The following is an 18,420-nucleotide window of genomic DNA, read 5'->3' as shown; positions in this document are numbered from 1 at the left end:
AAACTTGCAGCGGAAACTCAACTTTCTTTTATTAATACTTATGAAAATAGTAACATTGTTATGAGTACTCTAAATAAAGACAAGACCAACATTCCTAAACTTGGTGAAGCAAATCCCGGGACTCCCATATGCTCATTCATGACTCCACCTGAAAATAGTCAACACTGCTTACCATCACGGTAAACAGGGGGAACCAAAACAAATAGGAAATACAGATTAGCAAAATATGCTAAGTACGATAAGTGCAAGATAATGTAAACTCAATTTATTTGCAAACATGCTTTTAAAATCGATTCCAATAAATAACCCACTAATTCCAAAACTCATGATTCAAAACCAATTCCAATGATTCAACATTCAAAATAATTGATAAACCAATTCCTTTAAAAATCCAATTCCTTTTTGAACCAATTTCTTTAAACCCAGTTCCTCACCCAAGTGTGCACACCCCCCAAGCTAGTCTCCTTATATTACAAGGCTATTCTTGAGGAAAGACTCGGTCATACAAAGTCCAAGGCCTTATCAATAAACCAAATCCGCATAGTAGGATTACCAACATGCTTATAAAACATTAATAATAATAATAATTCAATGGTTCAATAAATCCTTTTAAGATCCAACAAATAATCCAATATAATTCAAACTCCTTTTTGATAAGTCCACATACTTTCGAAATCAAAACATTTAAAATAAATACTTGAGAATAAAATCTCATATTAATAGCTTTCCAAAATCAATAACTCTTCCTTGAAAAACATTTTATTTAATTCAACAAACCTTTTAAAAATCAAATCATTTATTTAAACACGATAAGTAATTCAAACCATTTAAAACATCATTTAAAAACCAAAATACTTTTATCAATACCTCCAAACATGATTTATTTCAAAATCACCAATCAAATCATACAAAACATGTTATTCAAACCAATCACTTTCAAAGGTATCTAGCCACCTAACGTACCTTGATCCTTGCTTAGCTATACACACCAAAAGAACCTCAAGAATCTTGGTCGAACACACCCTACAAATAAATATAACCTTAATCAATATAAGGTTAACAAATAATTAAAAACCCCCAACTATATGTACATGAACCTTTTAATTAATTTCTCATAAACATCATAAAAATATGATTTTATATAATTAAAACTACTCATAATAATTTTTATAAATCCCCCATAATAAAAATAATAATAATTGAATAAGAGAAGAGAAGAAGAAAAGATAAGAAACCAAGGAAAAGAGAAAAATTGGATTTGCATAGGAAATAATAGACAAAACTTGCAAAGGCTATAACTCCTTTTATATAGCTTTGAATTGAGTGATTCTTGAGCCTAACCTCAAGAAATTTTCGAGAGGAACAACTTTTTGAGAAACGTCCATACCCCAAAAACTGAGCAGAAGTGCCCGAAAATTGGCTTCAAAGATAAACGGGATGATTTGTGTAAAATTGAGGAGAAGAAAAGAAGAGAATTGGTGTGAATAATGTGAGAGGTATGAAGGGGTATTTATAGGCTAGGGTGTAGAAAGGATAGATTTTAAGGTGTGATATGATTACTAGAAAATGTGATAAGTTTTTTGGGGTTGTTAAGGTACTTGAATCAAATTAAGTCTAGATTAATAGTTGGGTTAAAAGATAAGAAAATTTAAATGGATATACATATGGTTGGGAGAAGAAAGATATGAACAAAATGAGATAATGAAGAAGAAAATTAGAGGATAATTTAAAATATAATAATTAACAAACTAAAGTGATAACAATCAATAATAATTAAATAATTAAATAAATAAATATTTTAGATAATATCAAAATTAGTTAAATACATAATGTATATTAAATATTTCTCTTGAAATAGTTAGTAAAATATGGACCGACCTTAAAAAGATAATTAAACCTATATTATTAATTTAGAAATTCAAAAATAATTAATTATTCAAATGATTAAATACTTATATTTGGCGCTAAAATTCAAATATTATAAAATAATGAAATTACTAAAATACCCTTTTTATAAAATAATTCTTAATTAATTAATTATAAAATATGTATGAAAATACGGGGTATTACATTTCCTCTTCGGTTTCCATGGCTCCCGGCAACAAAAACCATCAAGCTCTGTCTTCGTTCGACGAGCATTTTCGAGTGCTAAATTTATATTTAGCTTTGATTATGGCGTTAGTGGTGCTACTAATGGCGTTAATGATTTTCATAATCATGAATAAATGATGATTTGAAGTTTCCGGCACGGAGTGTACAAGGTTCGAGTTATGCTACAAATTAGCCTCGTGTTTTGTTCGTAAATTAGGAGTACAAATTGTAAGAGTTTTGTATACTCCAAAATTATAAGTAAACACTACTTGAACTTGTCTCTTATGTCTAATTATTGCGGTTGTTGTTAGCAAAATTAAATTTTGTTATTATAATTATGAAATTACAAAATTTATTAGTTAATTGAATGTCAAAAAAAATTATGGAAAATAGGGGATCAAAATTTGGTGTCTACAACAGGCAACAATCAGGGACTCACATTAAGTGGTTCTACAATAAGGAATTCACAGTGTTCTCTACAAAAAAGATCATTAAGAACATTATATGCAAGTATGCAACACACAAGCCAAAATAGCCTCATCATCCATCAATCATATTCCCTTAAAGGTCATAACTAATTCAAACACAATAATCCAACAACAACCACAATATAGGCCATTAACCCACAACATAACCCAATATTCTGTCCATAATCCATCAAACAACAATAATCAATCAACCAACAAAACCCACAAACAGAATCAAGCCAAAAATACACCAGATCCAACAGATTATCCACCATCCAAAAGAATCATATTCCATACTCCAACAACAATAATCAATCAACCAAAAAAAACCCACAAACAAAATAATTCCACAGCCAAAATGAAGCATTAAATAGGGACTTATCAACCAACAAATAACCAGCACACAATCACACACAAACACCAGATCAATTGACTAGCATACACAAGCATCCAATAAGAGGGACTCAAATAATTATAGGAATAAGTTAGGGTTAGGAACCATTACGAGAGCAGTCACTCAGAGGGTTGAACACTAGGGTTCATCCACCTCACATAACACTTCACAACATGGACAAAACAAGAGGCGGAGGGTGGTTCCTCATCAGATGAAAGCACAATGAACTCGTGGTCAGGAAGGCCACACATCCATCTTAAAGCAACACGCGCCGCCTTCCTCGAAGAACGAACGTTGGGTGGTGGCCTTTCCCTCTTAGATCTGGGCTTAGTTGGAGCCACATCACTCCCCTCGCCAATCTCAGTAACCAGATCTACAGGAGCCTCAGAGAAATCGAGTGACTTCCTACAGGACTCACCCTGACCCTCCTCCCTCTTTTGTCTTTCTTCCTCCTCAACACTTTTAAGGACTTGACCCAGAGCTCTGTAAGTGTACAAGGTATAGTAGGGACCTGTTTCACTAGACTTATAAAATTGACGATGGAAGGGAGAACCAGTCTCAAAGCAGTGGATGAGATTCTGGATCATATTCTCCTCTCCTTTGTCGTTGGTAGCCATGTAAGCATCCTTCAAAGGATCCAAGTTAACCATTGTTGGGAGGGGACTTGTTTTTTTAGAAAGATCGAAGGAGAGAAGATTAGATCTGGAGAAAGGAAGTAGGAAATCGCAGAAGAAGAGAAGAGAGAAAACCCCAGAGGGTTCATTCATTTGGAGAAAACTCCAGAAGAAATAGAGGAGCCCAACCATCGAAATTATTTTTTGGTGGTTGGGGATGTGAGTAAATAAAGAGAGTTGGAGGGAATTGGGGTAATAAATGGAGGGAGTCATTAGATTTAGCTAATGTAATTAGATTAGGTCAATGTAATTAGATTAGAATAAGGGCAAAGATTAAAAAAAAAAAAAGGGTTAAGTAAGGGTAAATTCGTAATTTCAGGCTTTTTTATAGCTAAAAATAGAATGAAATCAGAAAGTTGCACATAACACAAAGCATCCCGAAATGGCAAAAGTTGCACAAAACAATTAACGAAGGTAGTATATATTTTACAAACAATGATTTTGTTTTATATGTTTTTTAATAAACGAATAATGAAAGTATGATTGTACTACAAAACTGGCATAGCACGAGTTCTAAACTAGTTATTAAACATTTGGAGGAGAAAATAGCCAACTTGCATGGATGCATTTTATCAAAGTACCTTTTTATTTATTTTATTTTTTTTAAAAGAAATTTTATCAAAGTACCTTTTTATTTATTTTATTTTTTTTAAAGAAATTTTATCAAAGTACCTTTTTCAAAACAATTTAAATGACTATAGGATCAAATAGAAGGTGTAGTATATACCTCTTGTTCGAAATTATATAGATTTTTTAGTCAAATAGTCACTTGATTGAATTATAAAAAGTGTAATTATATAAGTCCAACTTGACTGAAATCAATGATGATCCTATTGAAAACCAAGAATGACACAACTTAAAGTTTATCAAAACCTATAGTTATCAACCCTAAAGTAGACTTAGATTATTTGAATTCACCTCCCATAAACCCATTCTAAATTTGACTTAAGACAACCTAATTTCAAAATTGAATGACGTTAGAGTTGTTTTTGTTTTTAAAAAAAACTCAATAAAACCCAAATTAAATTTGAATAGATGAATCTAGATTGATTCAATATAACATGACAAGAATATAATTCAATTTGATATGAAACAAATACTATAACATAACTTCGATACAGTAGATTTTACATATATCAAACTAATTTTAATGTAGGTCATGTTCAACAACTATGACACAAAGCAATTCCTATCTATTGATCCTAGTATCATAGGTTACCCAAAAAGCCACCTCCAATTAAATTATACAATTGCTCGCAATTTATTACAAGATATTGAATTAGATACCAAGTAATTTGTATCAAATAATTGGATAAATGGGAGTAATTCTTAATTGTCCTAATTCAAAATTAGCCTAATATAACCAGCATGGCATGTAACCAATTCTACTAATTTCCATTCTTTCAAGTTTTAGCGCCTAAAAGGTTATAATCGTCAATCACATTACAACAAAGGGCTTAAACACGGCGTTTCAATCATCCAATACATTAAAACGACGAAAAAAATAACAAATTTACACTTCACAAATGAATGACTTATCTCGTAAAATCAACCTCAAATAAAGGGTAAAATAGTAATTTCAAACTAAACAGTACCAGTACAGTGAAAAAAGGGGGGAAACAACATTCTACACGACCTCACTCCACTGCCCTCACTCACTCAACTCAAGAACTCAACCATCTTCCTTCAATGGCAGATGATTCCCAGGTAATTATTTGTACAATTCTTGTAATAATATCCAGTAATTTGTTATTAATCATTCTTTTTTCATCTCTATTTATAAAAAAAAATTATAAATTGTGAATTTTTGGTATTTAATTATGTAATAATGATCTGGGTTGCAGAATTTTCAACATCAAAATTAAATTTTGTTATTAATTCATGTCACCCATTTCTGTTTTTGATTTTGGGTTTGAAATGATTTTGTTTGTTTTTAATTAGTTTGTTATACAATTTCTGAGAATTTGGTAGTAATCTTTATAATTTGTTACCCTTTATTTATTTATTTTTTATTTATAGAATTTGTATTATTTGTTTGTTTGATCTTGGGTCTGAAATGATTTATTTAGTTACTACATATATTGTATGACATTCAGTTTCTAATTTGTTGTTTAATTTATTTATTTCTGGATGAAATTTGGGTCTGAATTGGTGTATTGGGGTTGCAGATGAAAATGGAGGCATTGAAGAAAGTATATGCAGAAGTAATAATGAACACTTCAAAAGAAGCAGCAGCAAGAGTTATGGCGGCAGAACGCAAAGCTCTTAGCTTTCAGCAGCAATTGGTTTCTTTGAAAGAGGAGTCTCTTAACATGCTTCTTCGTTTAAAAGATCATTTTAATTCCATGGTAATATAATAATTCCTTATTTTGATTTTTAATTTGGTAAATTTGCTGTTTTTCTATATTTTATTGTGTTGATTATTGTTTTATTGAACTGGGTTTTGTTAGGTTTGAAGTTATATGGTTAAGAATTTTAAATTAATATTTTTGTTTCTAGTAATTCTGTTTTCCTTATCATTATGGGGTGGACTAATGTTTTTGTAGTATATTTATTGAACTTTGTTGGGTTTCTATGATTTCTTTGCTTTTGGGAAAGGGGTTTGAAATTGCTGTGTCTATGAATTTCTGTTTGTATTGTTTGGAGTTGATATATAAGGTACATTTTGGCTGATGAAGCAGTTAAATGAACAATATAAAATGAGGCACTTGGTGTAACTGGTATGATTAGATATGTATTAGTGTGGTGTTTATCTTTTAGGAAACTCTGTTTAGTGGATGTGCCTTTAATGCTAGGATTTCCCTTTTTGTGCTTATGATAGGTTGGAGTTTGGCTATTTTCAAATATGTAATTAAGGATGTGTTAAAAAGAAACTTTAGGCTCCAATATAATCAATTGGACCATTTATCTCATGTCCTTTTTGGACTGTACATTCGTGAACCTTGTAATGAGGAGCATCCTATTATTCTTTTTATGGTATTGGATATAGTATGATCTACTTCCTTACTCAAACGTAATGACCATACTACTTCCTTACTCGAACGTAATGACCTCAAAGGTATGGTCATTAATGGCTAAAGGTACTATTTGACAATGTGAGGCTCTTAGGTATGATCTACTAGTAATGGGCTTTGGCCTCAAAGGCTGTAACCTACCCAATTGGGTACCATGAAGTTTTCAAAGTTTTTCTTTTTGGAGCAATCTGATCTTCTAAGGGCATGGGCTTTCAAACGATAGACAGGGTTCTCCCATCATTTGGGTTCTTTGTCTTTACTAGAGCAGAATAAAGTGACTTGTAGGTTCATTCACATTGATGCTCAACCTAATACAATTTTATGTAATTTTGCTAATGCATATACTGCAGTAGTAGTGTGAAATACTTTTGGGATCTTTTGCAAAACTTTTCATGACTGACTCATGATCTATGTAGAAGGTTTAGGAATTTGCTAAGCCTATTGTTTTCTCCATTTATTTTGCAATATAAGTAGGTAAGCTATGCCAAAACTCTTTTTTGATTAAGATAGAACAATTAAAAATCTAGCATAACATTGTCATTTCCTCAATGCCTTTAAAAAGGCTCCTACCTGCGAAGGGATAAGGAATATCAGATATTGGACAAATTATTTCCATCAGACCTTTTATCTAAATGCTATTCACATCTTGACCATACTTCCAATAAGTAAGAAGCACATATATAGTAAAGAGAATTTGAAAATTTAGTGTAGCTTGAGAGTTATTTTTGTCCTCATGACAATAGAAACTGGTAGCATTAAATTCAATCAATTGGATGATTTAGTTCATTATAATTGTGAAGGTGTTACTCTTGTAGCAACAGCATTTTGATTCAATTTGCAAGGGGTTTATAATAATAGGAATATAATAATGCATCTTAATGAAATTTTAGAGAATCAGATTTTTTTTTTTTTAAAAAAAAAACTTTATATTAGAAAGTCATTAGACTTACTGCGTCTCAGGAATGACTAATAGATTTTACGAATGAAATGTTTGGTGCACACAGCTTCATAACAATGTTAATATGAATATGAGTAAAATTCAACACTGTAGATTAGTGAAATTGAATTGGTAGTTTACCATGAATACCATCTGGTACCTGTGGAGTACAATGTATAATTGCCTTAGTAGTCATGAAGGTTCAAATTTTGTGTTAGAAGGATTTGGCTTTGATATAGGTAGGATTGATGTTATGGTTTGCTGTTAAATGCTAATTTTTCAATGAAGCACGTTTTGACTTTCAGCTACGTTGTCATGCAAGCTACACCTAGACATCCGCTAGCATCTTATTACGCTTGTCCTTAGTTATATTATTACTGAACTGATCTGAAATATACTGTTTATTGTTTCTCATGAGATGATTGGTAATTGTATTAGGAGTGAGGAGTTGATAGAAAAAATACTTATTTTTGCAGCTTATAGAGGCAGAAGCTAGATCTTTGAAACAAGAAATGAAAATCGAAGAGCTTGAAGCACAGCTCTGCGAGGCTGAAGGAATCATTGTAGATCTCAGGGACGAGTTCAATCAAGTACAGGAGCAATTGGAGATTATGAGGCAAACCCAGGAAAAGCCTCTGAGTAATAATCATATCCTTGTAACCAATGAGCCTGTTCAAGAATGTGCGCCTCAAGATAATGTTCCTCATTCTTTCATATCCCAGGTCTCAGATACAAATTCTGTATTGGTAGATAATGAGAAGAAAGCTGTGTCTCTACATACAACAGCACTTAATTATAGGTTTTTTCAAGACATGAATGATGCTGACCTATCTACTAGTTCACATTTGAATCAACTTCATGCTCCTAATGACGATTGTTGTTCCATCATAATGCAAAATAGGGAAACTGATTTATGCAGAAATGGATCAACACAAAGGATATGTGCATTTCAAGGAAACTTGCCAAATGTAATGCTGCCTAGTTCACAATCTGAAGATCCAAAAAATTTGCTAAACGTTCAGTCAACAGCCAATGCAGAGGAAACATTGTTTTGCAGGCAGCATGAAAATGATAGTGTTAACATTTTTTCCAAGACTAATCAGAGTAATGTCAAGAATATTCCATTGAGACAGTTATCACAGCATAGCAGCTGTTACGAAGACCAAGCTGTCAAATCTCTTCGCAGATCTACTCGAAAAAATGCCAAATACAGGGAAGCAATTGCTTCCTTGCAGGGTTCTCGTAAAAAATTTAAAAAAACACGATTGCAGCATATTCATGGTCCATTGAAACGATGTTCCAGTATTGTGAACGTGCCTGTTGAGTTCCCAATGGGCGTAGTTGAAATGGATCCTAAGAAGATTAAAGTTTGTTGTGTGTCAGAATCTGATGACTTGAACTTGGGCTGTAATTTTGAGAATGTAGCATGTGCTGGAGAAGGAATTGATGCAGAAACCAGAGAGGATTCATGGGATAAATCACATACTGTTACTGATGGTGCCTTACAGGATTCAGTGCTGGTTGATGTGCCTATTGCAAAAGGATTTGGCAGCAGTCATTGTCAATTACTCAAGAATGTGGTGTGTGCTGAAGAAGGAAATGGTACAAAAGAGGCTTTAATTGATAAGTCCCATACTATTCCTGATGATGCCCTACAGGATTCATTGCTGGTTGATGTGCCTATCTCGGAAGAATTTGGTAGCAGTCACTGTCCGTTAGCTGGGAGAGACAGAGTTCTAAAATTTACATTCCATAGAAAGCGCCGAAAGACTGTTTTGGGAAAAATTGATGAGAACATCCTTCATGATAGGGACACACCAAAGAGAGGATTAGAGAATCCAACTGATGTTGCTGTGATGGAAAATGGTATTTCTAAGATGAAGTGCATGTAGATAGTGGAAAAATGAAGTAAGTTGCTCATCTGGTTTTGATGGTGTATTACTAAAGAATTTGATCTTACTCAATTTAGCTAACTCATTTTGACTTTATTTCAGATTTTGAAAGTTCATATTGATTAAAATTGGTTAACATAATTTCGCATTTTAAAAATTCTCAATTTTAAAGAAGTACATTACAAAGTATAATTTCAAATCAATAGAGTTCAAATTAAATAAGTTTGGACAAAACAAATTCAATTGTTGATTATAGTTTAGATTATTTAAGCTAAAATAAAACCAATTGAACTTGTAATTGTTTATAAGGCACATTAATGAGTACATACAACCTAATTTTGATGGTGTATTACTAAAGAATTTTTTAGTCTTTAGGCATATTATATTATATGATGTTACATTACTATTAGGTGTGAAACTTAAGTTTTCTTTATAATTTTGTCTTCTTTATCTTTATAAAAGTCAATATTTTGTAGTACACTTTTTTGTTAAGATAAAGAGATTTGTCATATATTTTGTTTGAGTAAATGGTTTTTTATTTTATTTTTTATTCTTTCAAACAGTGTAAATGCATTTTTATATTATGGAGATGAAATCGGGGAAAACTAAATGACTTTTTTTTGGGGGAGCTTTTACACTGTTTAAAGAAGTTTTTTGTGTAAATTGGTTGATTAAAGAAGTTTTTTTTTTTTTTTTTTTTTGGGTATTATGGATATGCTTGACTTTAAAATCATTGCGGTTACAAGATCATTTTAATTGCTTAAACAGAAAAGAGAAAAAAAAAAAAAAAAAAAAAAGATAATCCTAGGCTATGTGCTTCCTCCAGAAGCTCTATCAATGCATCAATGCCTGTCAAAAGAAATCAAATTGATCTATGCGTAACTTGTCCATTCTTACATTCTACTAAAACATACAAGTGATGGTCTACATTCAAGTAATTTTCTCCCAGTAGATACTCCTACATGTCAAATAATAAGGTCTCTACAGATTTCCATACTAACTTTAATCTGAGCTCTTATCTCGGTAGAATATGAACAAAACAGATTCAAGCTAAGCCAAGAAGATGATATCCAACATTTCTGCAGCTACTTAGAAAACAATGCTGTAAACTGAGTAGTTCAGCTAAACAACAGTATGCACAACATTAGAGGAGCAAAACCAACAGTGATATCAACTCCGTCTGCTTCTCCCAGAGCATCATTAGGGTGTCTGAAGACCAAAGCTACCAAATTCAGATTATGAAGGATGCCTGCCACCATCACTCGAAGGGCAATCCCTAGCTCTGCACGCCCACACTCAAGTGAATGAGAATGCTGCATTTTCATCATTTCAGTGAAGGAGAATAAAGAATATTTTCAAGGACAAAAAAGTTAGCAAACTAAAACAAACAATAATTATCACCCCTTCTCATCTCTATTTCATAATTTTTTTTTTATTGCAAATTCTCACTTAAATATAATACTTCACAGTTCACCATCTAAAATTCATTGATATTCTTATCAACGTATAACCACATATTACTATTTTGGTTCTAAAAACCTGATATTTCCATTCACCTACCAAGCATGATAATTATTTTACTTCATTAAATCACCATAACATGTCATGAAAACAAATAACGGTTTTTTCACCAAATGCCCTTGAACTTTTCAAAAATTCACCAAATACCCTCAAGTTTTTCAAAATTCACCAAATGCCACTGACGTTTATTAATATTCACACCGTGACCTCTGGCGTTAAAGTTCCGTTAGCAATAAAATGTCATTCACCATATGCCTTATCTTTGTTAGATAATTACATAAAATACCCTTATTTTTTGAAAGTACAATGTCTAGTTTGAAATTTAAAGAAACTAGCTGTTAGTTTTGATTTTCACCTTTTTTTTGCATACAGAGTCAATACATAGCATCTCTCTTATTTGTTTAACCACAAATTTTTTACACCATGAGTTATCAATCTAAATAATCCTCTTCAATGTATGAGTACTTTTGTGTAAGAGTTGCAAACATCCTCTATTCATAAAAAGAAGTGGCGGAGACCTCGCAAATAGAGAAAAAAATGGCTAAATGATAAAGAGGTGATTACTTACGGGCTTATTAAGGAGTATTTATGCAAATAAAGGGTGAAAACCAAAACTAACGACTTGTTTCCTTAAATTTCAAACTAGATGTTGTACACTTGTACTTCCAAAAATAAAGGTATTTTGTGTAATTATTTAACAAAGTTAGGGCATTTGATGAATTAAATTTTATTGCTAACGGAACTTTAACGTCAGGAGTATTTTGAGGTCACGGTGTGAATATTAACAAACGTCAGTGGCATTTGGTGAATTTTGAAAAACTTGAGGGTATTTGGTGAATTTTTGAAAAGTTCAAGGGTATTTGGTGAAAAAACCGAACAAATAATTAAGAAGCATTTATAAAAAGCAGACCTTGGTGACTATCCTCACAAACGCTTTGATTTTATAAGCAGCAGACCTTGAATTGGTGACTATCATACATTGGTTGAAAAATGTTTGAAGTTTCACTGCTGATTTCTGCATGGACTGCACATCATAGATCCCTTCAAACTGACAGACAAATTGTACTGCTGCAAATAGAAGTTTTAGCTCGATGATGTACTGGATAACATAGTTTCTATAGAACACAACATTAAAATCAGCGTGTAATCCAACAAAGATTCATGTAGTGAGTGTACTGGTCACAAACCCTTTCTCTGTTTAAACCAAAAACCACCCCTCCCTCCAAGATATTTGTAAGGGTGCATATATGTAGAGAGAGTAAGAGAGGTCCTACTTAAGTTTCAATAACACCTAATTTTTTCATATAAATCCTCATCAAATCAACAAAAACACATAAAAATACATTGATGTGCAGAATTACCGGCCTGACATAATATTTAACCACTGTCATTAATTTAATTTTATTTTTAAAGAAACATTAGAAAAAAAAAAAGGTTAAGATAATAAGAGTATCTAAAAAAGATTGAAGCTAATAGGACAATAATCAACAATTAATAAATCAAGGACAATAATGGACAGAAAAAAATCACGCTGCAAAACACTCCCATTCTCCTTAAATAACACACTAAAGACAATTTTTTGCCACAAATGTACCTCATATTCTTCCCCAAAACCATTGAACCTACATCCAGTAAACCTAAAAGAATCTTACACAGATTCTTCCTAAATAAATCACCAAATACCTCAATCAGGAAAGCAAAAGAAACCGTAAAACTACTATATTATCATCACAAATCAGGCAGAGAACCAATATGGGACTAATTATTCAGAAAATTGGAACCAATATCTTAACCACTAAATTGTAAAACAAATCTGAATATAAGAAGCAATCAATCTAAGAATTGTGCAGCCTATTGTAGTCCCAAATTATCTCGTCAACTTCAGTTCAATAGGCTTCTAGGAAGATAAGTAAAGGGATATCAATAGAAGGGGCCTGATAATTTCATAAGGAGAAATAAGGAAGATAAAAGGAGGTGAACTCCAAAGTCAAGGAGCACAATCCAATTAATTGCATATCCTTTGTAAAATCCTCATCCTCCAATTGACTGTTCACATGCCTGCACCACATTCATACTCACTTCAAATTTCAATAAATTCAACACCCCTTATTTATTTCCAAATGACAGAACCAATGCAAGAACTTACTTTCATAACAAAATCACAGTATAAGTAAACACTAATAATATTTGAAGAACAGGGGATTTGCTCCTGTTGTTCAGCAAAAAAAAAATAAAAAAATAAAAAATAAATAAATAAATAAAAAATTCAAAGCACTAAAGTATACATAACCCCATTCATTCAAAATTAATAATCACGTTAATAGTATAATACAACTGATTTTAGACAGAATAATTATACAAATAATATCAACCATAAATCAAACCATTCAATTTCTTACTAATAAAACCTCGATTTTGAAATGGAAATTTGATGATATAAAATAATTACCTAGCAAGCTGCTTCAATGGAGGATTACAGAATGCTCGAAAGTCGCTTCAATGGAGGAGAGAGATGAGATGAGATGAGATCCGCGATTTTCCAGCACTTCTTTCTGCAAATTTTCAGCAAAATACAACAAACCATTTCTATTCCCGTCAAAATAAACAAAAATATATGAAATTGATGATTTTAATCGATAGAATTTAAATATAAATAAGACGAACCCTTATTTAAGCATAGAGAATTGGAGATAGCTGAGGAGAGAGAAGAGCTGAGATCAGAAGAAGAAGCAGGGAAGAAGAGTGAAACAGTGGGACAAGCCACACATTAAAAAAAAAAAAAATTAATAATAAAATAAAATAATAATAAAAAAAATAATAAAAAAAAAAGACGAAACTAAAGCAAGAGAAAATGAATGGGCAATTTTGTATACACTTTCAAGTCTACATTCCAGTGGATCTATATGAAAAATAGTAACATGACGTGACTAACCTGCTAATATTGAAATTCCTTGACCATGTTGAACCTTCTGAAATCCTATACACCAAAGTGCGGCACCATCCTGTTTCGCCAAATGGCATAATTTTTTTTAGTATCACAACAGCAGCAGGTTCACATATAAAATAAATTCAATTTTTCACAAAATGAAGGCTGAATGACTTACGACAAAGCCCATATGTACAAGGTAGACTTTTGGTCTCAACACCACGGAAGCACCACCAGCAAAGTTGAAGCCCATAGGTGTTAACAAACCAGTTACTAAAAGAAATAAATTTATCACCAGAAGTTCATGCAAATACCACAACTTGACAAAGAATAAAACAATGAGAAGGGAACAGGAATAAGACAGACCTTACTAAAAACTTATAACATTGTTCTCCTTTGAAAATAAGTGGTTTTAAAGATTTTAAAACATCAATTGTTACCTGCACAAAAGATAATGAGAAAGCCTGATACCAAGATCCATTGGCACCCTTGGATGTCTAGAATCAAGAGAGAGCACCAAAACGATGAAGTCATTCATTTCAATTTACTGTGACATGACTGATATTAGTAACGGCTACATCAACAAGCGGACAATCTGACAGAACTTTGGGTGGTCAGTTCGCCCGCCTATTAGCATTGATTTGTTAGAGGCAAAATTGAAATATTAATTATAATTTTTTCTTAGCCTTCTCGAACTTCACATTAGGAGTCAGCTTTACTTACCTCGAGATAAGATTCAACTTCTAGGTTAATATGATTGGTCACTGTATATGATTGGTCTTGATTAAGGAGAAACCAGAAGAAAGAAACTTCATTTTGTCACACAACCTTCTAGTAAGTATCAAGTTTCTGGATGCATCTATAAATCTATTTCTATCATTTGACTTCATACTAAAATTTCTTTTTTTAAAAAAAATATATAGAAATAGCACAAATATGTTACCAGATAATGCTGAGGCTCAAAAGCAACTATATAACTGAAAGGCAAGGATGATAATCAAGGAGGAACAAAATGACATTACTCTTTGATCCCCTAATCAACAACTACCAAGATTTCACAATCCAAGAACCACATGATGAGATATACACAAAAAAGTAGTCATACCTAACAGAAATAGAGGACTTCCAACTCTCTACATAACATGTTTCAATCTCACCAAATACAAAATTTGGACGTGCCAAATTGATTTTTATTTAATTCAGCTCTTCAGCATCACTTTGTCTATAATAACATCATCATGACCAAAGACAGGATTAATACAAATTTAAATTAAATTCTTTATTCGCAAGTTTATGTAAAAAGTGTCCTGCTCCATGATAAGCAAAGTCGAAAAGAGCACATTCAAATAGAAACAAACACAACATTCTGCTTTGCCTGTTCATCTAATAAGCACTCTCTGAATTTCAATAAGAGGATGTGCAAATAGTTGCACCATTGCTATAAAGGTACAGAAAATAACATCATGAAATCATTATTAGTAAGACAAGCAAATAGTAGGGATGATGCAACACAATTCTGAACAAGCTCCCTGCATGAGTCACCATAAAGGCATAGTATGTCAATAATTGTGCAAGAACACTTCTAGCATGATAACAGTGCAAAGAAAAAAATTAGAAAACTCCAACCATCGGCAGTTAAGAAAGAAAACATCAGTAGACTTTCCAAGCTAGTTCAGAGATCTATTATACAAGGGAGAGTTTAACTACCAGAATCGCGGTGAAAATCACCAAGGAAAAGGCATAGTATGAAGTACAAAATCCCACTGTCAATTTCATAACAAAATTTTGGGGGACAAAAGCAAGTGTTTTGGTTTCATGATTTTATTTTTACAAAACTCACATCTGACCAGGAGTCAAATAACATTCTAGTTACTAACTTATTTCTTTCTCATCAACCCACACTTCTTCACATCACTCCAGAATAAAACCTAATACTTTAAATCAATGTTTACACTGAAATAAAACAATAGTACATTAAAAAGTGAAGAGGGATTGATTGAATAATATGCTTACCATGTATATTGTACAACTAGCAACACGAAACTCTGCTTTGGCATAGACACATCTCACAAAGAACTTGAACCAGGATTGTGAAGCCAGCATGTTTTCAGGCGCTAAAGAAGTAGTTAGATCTTACAACTTGCAAAAATCCTCTGGAGATACTAATAACCAATACAATGTTAAAAGGATAGTGTAATTTAGTATCATCTTCTCATCTTACACAAATGTGCAAGTGACTCCATCTCAATTGATCCTTTAAGGTGATTGCGAATGTTATCAATATAAGAGGCATTGATTGATACCCCTTTCTCAACCATATAATTGGCCAGTTTTCCTACCTCTTCCACACGGTTTTCCTGACAAAGACCAACAAGTAGGGTTGAGTATATATCAGAATCAATTGTTAGTACAAAGCCCTTCTTCACAACATCCTCATATAGATAAAATGCATCAAAAAATCTTCCTTTTAAACACAAATCCTTCATCAAGACAGTACATGCAAACCCATCAGGCCTCACAGCACTTCCTAACATCCACCTAAAAAGCTTCTCTGCCTCCTCAAATCTTTGGATCCACAACAAAGAGATCACAAGAGAACTATAGCACTCATCTTTCGAGACTTGACCTCCAACAACTACATCATTAACAAGTTTAAATGCCTTGTCAATATACCCTTCGCGACAAAGACCTTGGATAAGCACACTCATAGTAATCCTGTTAGGTTGGCACTTAAAACTCTCCATACGCTCCAATATCGACAACGCCTCAACTGACTTGCCATTTTCACACAAAGTTTGGATAATTGATGTATAAGTAATGACGTTTGGTGTACACTCCCCGCCTTCTTTCTCCATCTCACCCAACAACTCCAACGCTCTCTCGAAACTACCAGCTCTACAAAGCCCATCAAGGAGTGCAGAGTATGCCACCAAATTCGGAGCACATCCATGACTTTTCATAGTCTTAAACAACTGACAAGCATCCTCCAATCTCCCAGCAAAACAAAACCCCTTTAGCATTGACATATAGGTAATCATATCAGGACACAAATTACATGATTCCATCTCTCTCATCAACCCCATTGCCCTATCAAGATCCCCCCTTTCACAAAACAACCCAATAACCACATTATACATTGTCGAATCCGGCCGACAACCAAAATCACCCACCTTTCTCAATACCCACAAACCCTCATCAGCACTCCTAGCTTCTCTACACAAATTAAGAATAACTTTAAACAACTTCACATTAGTTTGACACCCTTCAACCCCATAACACTCAACAATCTCTCTAATCCTACCCGGGTTTCGACCAATGTCGAGCAACTTACAAGCTAAGTTATACATATATTGAGTATGCCTATACGTAGGCTGTAAACCAGCCCATATGAAAAAACGAAGACCTAATTGGGGCTGATTTGAGGAAAATCTACGCAACACCTCAGTAACACATTGAACATCCAATTTAGCATTAACATTAACAAGGGTTTTTTCAGGATTTTGGGGGCAATTTAAGAGGTGGGTACAAAATTCTTTTGCTGATGAAAAATTGATTCTTGTAATGAGTGAAAATGGTGGGTTTTTTAGTCTATATGCAGATGTAAAAAGGCGAGAAATCGAAGAAATCGCCATTTTTGGACTCGATAATTCTTTAGACGAGATAAATTAGATAGTATGAAAATCTTACAGCGGTGGTGGTGATGGAGTCCGCCGCAACAGCCGCGGTCGCCGCGATTGTTGTGCTTCTTAACTTTTTTTTTAGAGCTAAAAACGATTATAATTTTTTTTTGGGTTTTTCTCATTGGTAGCAATAAAAGTTCGTAAATTCTCTATGGTAGCAAAATTTTTGTCAAATTCTCTTAAATAGCATTAGTTTTACAATTATTCCCTTGTATAGCTTTATTTTATTAAATGTGATATATTAGCCTAAAATACACTAACCATGGTTATGTAATAATAATTTACTAAATTACCCTCACTTAATTTATTGAATGATACCTACAATAACCAAAACCCTCATCACTTCACTGATGAAAAACGTTTAAGTTTTTACTTGTTCGATCGCTCAAACTCAAGTGCAATTATAAAAAATTCATCACCTCAATCTGCAAAAAAAGGCCTAATTTCTACAGTTACAAGGTAATTCCTTCTTCCTAAATTTCAAACAATGCAAAAAACAAACTTTATGCATTAGATTGCCATGGATGCCCTGTTTTACATATGAACTAATGTTGATGAAGTATGGTTTGTTTATTATGTATTAAGGATTAATCAAATTTTGTTTTTTTTGTTTTGCTATATATTGTGTTTTGATTGTATTAGTAAGTATGAATGCATGGTTATTGAATTGAATATATGTATCTGTGCGTTTATCAATTCAATTTCTCTCCTTTTTTTTTTCTTTTTTTTTTTTAAAAAAAAAAAAATTCTATTTTAAAGATTGTATATTTGAAATTACCAATTTATTTGGGTATTTAGAATTATATTGAATTCATCTATAATTT

The 18,420-nt window shown here is 32.6% G+C and overlaps 2 protein-coding genes across 3 annotated transcripts; one reads left to right on the top strand and one right to left on the bottom strand.

Moving 5' to 3' along the window:
- Nucleotides 1–5,274: 5,274 nt before the first annotated feature.
- On the top strand, nucleotides 5,275–9,470 carry LOC145555796 (uncharacterized). Its single transcript, XM_081617518.1, has 3 exons — nucleotides 5,275–5,333; nucleotides 5,795–5,974; nucleotides 8,054–9,470. Exons 1-3 carry the CDS (start codon nucleotides 5,316–5,318, stop codon nucleotides 9,467–9,469), a joined length of 1,614 nt encoding a protein of 537 aa, XP_081473644.1. The 5' UTR covers nucleotides 5,275–5,315; the 3' UTR covers nucleotide 9,470.
- A 4,452-nt stretch (nucleotides 9,471–13,922) lies between these two features.
- On the bottom strand, nucleotides 13,923–17,754 carry LOC145641691 (pentatricopeptide repeat-containing protein At5g47360-like). 2 transcript variants are annotated; one of them, XM_081692607.1, is made up of 3 exons: nucleotides 14,357–17,754; nucleotides 14,095–14,189; nucleotides 13,923–13,992 (listed from the first exon to the last, which is right to left on the bottom strand). In XM_081692607.1, the coding sequence occupies exon 1, from the start codon at nucleotides 17,546–17,548 to the stop codon at nucleotides 16,121–16,123; it is 1,428 nt and encodes a 475-aa protein (XP_081548733.1). In that variant the 5' UTR covers nucleotides 17,549–17,754; the 3' UTR covers nucleotides 13,923–13,992; nucleotides 14,095–14,189; nucleotides 14,357–16,120. The 2 variants fall into 2 exon arrangements, with proteins under 2 accessions (XP_081548733.1, XP_081548732.1); XM_081692606.1 differs by having other exon boundaries at nucleotides 14,095–17,754.
- Between the last annotated feature and the right edge of the window lie 666 nt (nucleotides 17,755–18,420).

The sequence above is a fragment of the Chenopodium album genome, chromosome 8, assembly GCF_948465745.1.
Source record: "Chenopodium album chromosome 8, dcCheAlbu1.1, whole genome shotgun sequence".
Lineage (NCBI taxonomy): Eukaryota > Viridiplantae > Streptophyta > Magnoliopsida > Caryophyllales > Amaranthaceae > Chenopodium > Chenopodium album.
This window is presented reverse-complemented; position numbering and strand designations above follow the sequence as displayed.